This window comes from Corapipo altera, unplaced genomic scaffold (assembly GCF_003945725.1).
Source record: "Corapipo altera isolate COAL_440 unplaced genomic scaffold, ASM394572v1 0, whole genome shotgun sequence".
Classification (NCBI taxonomy): Eukaryota; Metazoa; Chordata; class Aves; order Passeriformes; family Pipridae; genus Corapipo; species Corapipo altera.
Genome location: NW_020884872.1, coordinates 850,163 through 856,880, shown reverse-complemented (window position 1 = coordinate 856,880; position 6,718 = coordinate 850,163). Strand labels below are relative to the sequence as shown.

Genomic DNA, 6,718 nt, shown 5'->3' with positions numbered 1-6,718 from the left:
TCCCCACTGGGGTTTCCTCCTGCCCCGCATCCTCAGGGATTGTCCCCGCTGGGGTTTCCTCCTGCCCCGCGTCCTCAGGGATTGTCCCAGCCGGGGCTTCCTCCCGCACCTCCTCGGACCCTGTCGCAGCCGGGGCCGCCTCCCGCCCCGCATCCTCAGGGACTGTCCCCGCAGGGACTCCCTCCTGCCCCTCAGCCTCGGGGACTGTCCCCAGCGCATCCTCGGGCTCTGTCCCAGCCCGGCTTTCCTCCCTCACCGCATCCTCGGGGACTGTCCCCGCCGGGGCCGCCCCTTCCTCAGGGACTGTCCCAGCCGGGCTTTCCTCCCGCACCTCATCCTGCGGGACCGGCTCCCTCGGGGCTGCCTCCCGCACATCCTCGGGGACTGTCCCCAGCGCCTCCTCAGGGACTGCGCCCGTCGGGGCTGCCTCCTGCACCTCATCCTGGGGGCCTGTCCCCGACGCCTCCTCGGGCCCTGTCCCCGACGGGACTGTCCCCTCTGCGGGCTCTGTCCCCGACGGGACTGTCCCCTCTACGGGCTCTGTCCCCGACGGGACTGTCCCCTCTGCCTCTCCGGAGTCCGTCCCCGACGGGACTGTCCCCTCTGACTCTCCAAGCTCTGTCCCCGACGGGACTGTCCCCTCTCCGGGCTCTGTCCCCGACGGGACTGTCCCCTCTGCGGGCTCTGTCCCCGACTGGGTTGTCCCCTCTACCTCTCCGGAGTCTGTTCCCGACGAGACTGTCCCCTCTTCGGGTTCTGTCCCCGACCGGACTGTCCCCTCTGCTTCTGCCGGGACTGTCGCCGCCTCCTCGGGCTCTTTCTCTGTCGGGGCTTCCTCCCTCACCGCCTCCTCGGGCTCTGCCCCCCCCGGGACCACCGCCACATCCTCGGGCTCTGTCCCCTTCGGAACCACGGCCGCGTCCTCGGGCTCTTTCCCCGCCGGGGCCCCTTCTTCGTGCTCCGTGCCCGCCGGGGTCATCCCTGCGTCCTCGGGCTCTGTCCCGTTCGGACCCTGGGCCGTGTCCCGGGGCTCTGTCCCCGCCGCTGCCGCCCCTCCACCCCCCGTCCCCGCCGCTGCCGCCGCCTCTCCCTCGGGCTCTGCCCTGCCCGGCGCGGAGCCCTCGGGCTCGTCCGGCCCTCCCTGCTCCCCCCGTGGTATCCCCGAGCCCCCCGGGCTGTCGCCACCGGGGTCTCGCTGCTCCTGTCCCGGTCCCCCCGGTCCCTCGGGGGATCCTCTCCCCGTCCCTGCGCCGTCCCCGGGGGGCTCCAGCCCCGCGCCCCCGCTCGGCCCCTCACCGGGAGGGTCCGGGGGCTCCGCCGCCCCCTCGGGGGTCACCCCGGGCTGCGCTTCCTCATCTCCTCCTCCTCCTCCTCCTCCTCCTCCCCGCGGGACATCGCTCCCCTCCGGCGGCCGCCCCGGGCTCTCCGCCATCCCGGAGAATGGGGACGAGCGGGGACGAGCGGGAAGCAGGGCAGGATCCGGCGGGATCAGCGCCGGCCACCGACGGGGGGGACGGGTCGGGGGGAGGCGGAGCCTGCGCGCGGTGCCCCCGGGGCGGCGGCCGCCGGTGCCCCGCTCCTCCTCCTCCTCCTCCTCCTCCTCCTCCTCCTCCTCCTCCTTCTTCTCCTCCTCCTCTTTCTCCCGCTCCTCCTCCTCCCGCACCTCCCCGCACACGGCACAGCCTCTCCCCCATCCCGCCGCTCCTCGCCCCGCTCAGTCCCTTCTCCAGCGATTTTTTGGGATGGGCAGTGGTGGTGGGGGGTCGCGGGGACCGGAGCCTTTGCGGGGCGGCCAAAAAGCTTCTCTGTGTGTTTGTGTGTTTGTCTGTTTGTGTGTTTGTGTGTTTGTCCCCCCTCCAGCGGCCCCACCGCACAGGGAACACCTGCCAAGCACCCGCTGCCTGCCCGGGCACCCCCTGGCACCCCAACCCCCCCCCCGAACCCCTTTTCTTCCCCCTTTGGGACTGTCGCATCCTCGCCGCGGTGTCCCCGCACCCCCCTGGCCCTGCTCCTCTCACCTGCTGCCCGAGGCTTTCCCGGCCGCCAGGACAAGGAGGCAGATGCCTTTTCCCAAATCCAGGTTTATAAAGACACCCCTCTCACATCCTCACCCACCGCTCTGACCCTCTGGAACCGCCACGGCCTCCACAGCCTGTTAAAAAAAATCCGGGAAAACAGCCTTTGAGCCGCTCCAAACGTCGGTGAGGAGGGAAATGTGTTCCCTCCTCAAAGGAAACATCGAAACACTCTTGCAGAAAAATAAACCACGGAGATTTGCATGCTTTTAAGTGGTTTTCATTCACGTGCCGCGATCCTCCGTGAGTCCGCATTTAAATGGGGTGGGAAAGAAACAACTTTTCCTTTGGGTAAAGAAAAAAAAATCCTAATTTTCTAGGTGCAGACAGAACAGTGGAGGCAGAGTTACCAGCCAGAGCTACCCTAGTTAAAAAAACGCAGTTAAACAGTTCTGTATCAGTGTCTATAAATCCACTTTTTTTTGTATTCGAGAAGGGGAAGAGGGGGCACAGAATACGGGTTTGGAATGGGTGGGAAGGGGGAAGGTGCAGCCCACGGGAGGTGGGAAATCCTAAGGAATAAATCATCCCAGCAGGTCAAAAACCTGCTCTGACAAAAACTAAACGGGCAAATAAAGGAATGATCCTGCAGCTCTTTTGGTGTTTGCCCGGGGGTGCTTTGGTAGGGAGACAATAGAACGGAGGCTGCTGTGGTCAGAAGGGATGTTTCTGGGAAATTTAGGAACAGAGGCTTTTGAAAATTTAGGGAAAGGGGTTCAGGAAGATTTAGGAACAGGAGCTCCTGAAGATTTAGGAACAGGGGTTCAGGAAGATTTAGGAACAGTGGCTCATGAAATTTAGGAAAGGGGATTCAGGAAGGTTTAGGAACAGGGACTCAGGAAAATTTAGGAACAGGGGCTCAGGAAAATTTAGGAATAGACGTTTATGAAGGTTTAGGAACAGGGGCTCATGAAGGTTTAGGAACAGAGGCTCAGGAAGATTTAGGAAAAGGAGCTCATGAAGGTTTAGGAACATGGGTTCAGGAAAATTTAGGAATAAAGGCTTATGAAGGTTTAGGAACAGGGGTTCAGGAAGGTTTAGGAACAGGGGTTCAGGAAGGTTTAGGAACAGGGGCTCAGCACCTGACAATGGGGGTCTTGCAGCTGGACCCATCATAAGGTAATTTTTCCCCTTGTCTCTTGTGGGGTTTGATGTCAGTAGAATGACACAACTCAGTCATGTCTGTGTTGATAATATTGGTTTACTCTTCCTTATCCTTCTGAACCCTTGGCCTGAAGCTTGGTCACAGCATGGAATGGTTTGGGCTGGAAGGGACCTGAAGGATCATCCCATTCCACCCCCTGCCGTGGGCAGGGACACCTTCCACTAGCCCAGGTTGCTCCAAGCCCTGTCCAACCTGGCCTTGGACACTTCCAGGGATCCAGGGGCAACCACAGCTTCTCTGGCCAACCTGGGCCAGGGCCTCCCCACCCTCCCAGCCAGGAATTGTTTCCCAATATCCCATCCAACCCTGCTTTTTGTCAGTTTGAAGCCATTCCCCCTTGTCCTGTCCCTCCAGCCCTTGCAAATAGTCTCTCTCCATCTTTCCTGTGGCTCCTTCAGGCCCTGCAAGGCCACAATCAGTTCCCCCCAAAGCTTCTCTTCTCCAGGCTGAACAATCCCAGCTCTCCCAGCCTTTCCTCCCAGCAGAGCTGCTCCAGCCCTGGGATCCTCTTGGGGCCTGCTCTGGACTCTCTCCAGCAGCTCCATGTCCTTGCTGGGCTGTTCCCCAGGTGTCACACAAGTCCCATCTTCCACAACTTTCAGACACGAGCCAGAGCCCACCTCGTGATGTCCCTGACCTGTCACAGGACCCTGGCTGGAAAAACAAGGCTCAGCTCAGGATTTTAGGATGGGAAGGAACAGCAAAGGAACGTTCCTGGCATAGAAGCGGTGGGAATTTTGCAAAACTGGTGGCAGGTTACGGACACAGCACCGAAATCAGCTGGGGATGGTCATGGAACACGCTCTGAGGGACAGGGGGGAGTGTGGGGGTGTCCTGGGCAGGGCTGGGACTGGATGATCCTTGGGGGTCCCTCCCAGCTCAGGAATTCTGTGACAGGCCCTGCCAGCCGAGTCCCTCCTAAATTTGCCCCGGATTCGATCTGCTGGAAGCACAGGAGAGATGTCTGGCTGTGCCCTCCTCCCTTAGCCAGCAACACCACGATCCCATTTTTCCTTTATTTACCTCTTCCCTGCTCTCCATTTCCACGAGGGGAGGATTTCAAGGCTAACAAAAAAAAACCCAAACAAAAAACACCCTTTCAGTGACAAAGAGTCCCGGATTGTTACCAGCGCTGGTTTAAGCCTAACAAAAGATTAACTCTTTAAATATGCAGAGTTTAAGGACTATAACAGCTTTAAGGACAACAGGCGTTGATTTCAGAGGGGAAAAATTTAAGGCAGAGTGATTCAGTCACGGCTTTTACGGGGGGATGATCGAAGAGTTTGGATCAGAACTCGCTGGGTTTTTACTCGAGTCCAGGAGCAGAGATTTTTTGTCCTTCTGCTTGTGGTGGTTTGAAATTCCCAAAAATCTAATTTTTGAGTTCAAGCCCCCCTCCCACAGTTTGCCCCTGTGAGAGGGTTTAGTGATGGTATGGACTTGACATCTTTTTCACCCCATGTGGAGAGTTTTCAGGCAAAACACAACCGTTCATTACTGGGGGAAGGGGAAAAATATTTACAAGAGAGATTTGATCCATTGTAAATACTTTTATATCATAGTAGAGACAACTAAGATTGTATATAATGTATTGTAATATTTATTTGTACAGTCATTGCAATATATTCCCTTTCCCCCCCGTTTTGAGTCTTGTGTAGTATCTGAAAAACCATTTCACACTAAGCTGAGATGTGGGAGGAAGTTTAAACTAGAAAATTAAATTTTAGAACTCTCAAACCATCACACTGCTGGAGCCCAGAGCTCCAATTTGGAGGTTCCCATTCCACGAGGTTCCCAAGCCAGAGAGATAAAATCGGAGCCCCACCTCGCTCCTTGTCACCCTCCAGCATCCCGGTTTTCCAGAGGCAGTTTTGGAAGCGTTCCAATGGGCTCCGTGCCGGTGGAATCCCGGAGCTTTGGCTGCTCTGGGCGCTCAGGACTCTCCCCCTTCGCCTCAACCACTTAATTACAATTAATCTCCCCCGCTCCATCTCCAAGCTCTTTACGCCCCATCTGTTTCAGGAACAGCTCCTCGGCTAATAAATATGATTTTCTCCGGCTCCGGGCAGGATTAATTCACACCTTCTCCAGTTAAAAGATGAGCGCAGGTAATTAAACACCGCAGATGTTAAACATTAGTGACAACGCCGAGATCCCTTCGCAGTCTGGCAGGGAACAAGTTTTATCCCCGGGGGTTATTAATTAATCTCTTCTTGCTTGGATTATTGGAGCTTCTTTTCCTTCCCTGTCCAGGTTGTTGCAGATCCAAGCTGAGGTTTTTTTTAGCAGCCGGAGGGAAGGAAAAAAATTCCTTTATCTTCGGGTGTTTTGTGCCGAAGTCGGCGGGAAACAGGGGGAAGAAGAGCCTCTGGAATTTGGGTGGTATTTAATTGTGTTCCCTGGAGGGATTTGTCAGAGTAAACACAGACAGGTACAGTCCCCATGTCCGAGGGTTTAACTGGAGCTTCCACAAATTTCTTGTGGTATAAAACATTATCCCATGTGAGAATATTGGTAGAATATTATGACTATAATAATATGACTATAATATTATGACTATAATATATATATTCCTAATATTATGACTATAATATTATATTCATGACTATAATATTATGAATATAATATTATGACTATAATATTAGGAATATTCGAACAAGAAAACGAATGCCCTGCCCTTTGAGATTGGAAAAAAAAAGGACCCAGAAACTTCATAAATATTTTTTGTACCGTTTTTAAAATGTTATTTCAACTGTGGAAAAGGCAAAGTTGGGGGTGGAAAAACAGCGTCGGAGGGTTGGAATTTTTTCCTGCTCTGTTTGTCCTGGGTTTCTTAGTTTCCCATGGAGAATTTGGGGTGATATTCCATTATTTTGGGGGGGAGAGGGTGTCCCAAAATAAGAGGGAGTTGAAGAGCAGCTTGGGGGGGGGTGATGCCATCTGTATTTAGAGTTCTGAGCTTCCCAGCTCTAAGCTGATTAGGGGCAATCCCTTCCCTTCCCAGCTGCCTCGGGAAAGGTGGGAATGTGCGAGGGAGGAGGGGGAAAGCTCCTTGCCGGGCTGGGAAGCACAGAATTCCAACCTTCCTCCAGCCGAGGCTGGAAAAGCCAGGAGAAAGAGGAGAGGCACCCTCATTCCGGGTACTCCCAGTCCCTCTTTTCCTCCCGTTCCTCAATTCCCAGCATCCCACAGAGCAGCCTGGATTTAAATCCTGACTGATTTAATCCTGAATCCTTCCACAGCCCGTTAAAAATTAGGAGAATATTGACAACAAACCTTTCAAAACCCAACAAAACCCCTATTTTTTTCCCCTCTATTTTTTTTTAGCGCTTAAAACCCGCTTGTCCTCCAAAAGAATCCTTGATATTCCCATTTTTTCCCCCTTTTCTTACATTTTGCTTTGAAAGCACAACGGCAATGAAGAATTAACACCCTCCACGTGCCTCAGGCGAGGCAGCAAACACGTGGTTTATGTCTG

General features: G+C 54.9%; 1 protein-coding gene across 8 annotated transcripts in view; it reads right to left on the bottom strand.

Moving 5' to 3' along the window:
- CLIC6 (chloride intracellular channel 6) overlaps nucleotides 1-1,058 on the bottom strand; it is a 26,696-nt gene extending 25,638 nt beyond the window's left edge. For 4 of the 8 annotated variants that reach the window (XM_027641200.1, XM_027641237.1, XM_027641219.1 and 1 more), the window contains exons 1-3: nucleotides 884-1,058; nucleotides 540-568; nucleotides 32-458 (exon numbers count right to left, since the gene is read on the bottom strand). In XM_027641200.1, coding sequence (XP_027497001.1) covers nucleotides 32-458; nucleotides 540-568; nucleotides 884-979 — 552 coding nt within the window. In that variant the 5' untranslated portion in view covers nucleotides 980-1,058. Of the gene's footprint in view, nucleotides 1-12; nucleotides 459-539; nucleotides 569-883 lie in introns of all 8 variants that reach the window. The other 4 variants (XM_027641228.1, XM_027641245.1, XM_027641211.1 and 1 more) reach the window with 4 other exon arrangements.
- Between the last annotated feature and the right edge of the window lie 5,660 nt (nucleotides 1,059-6,718).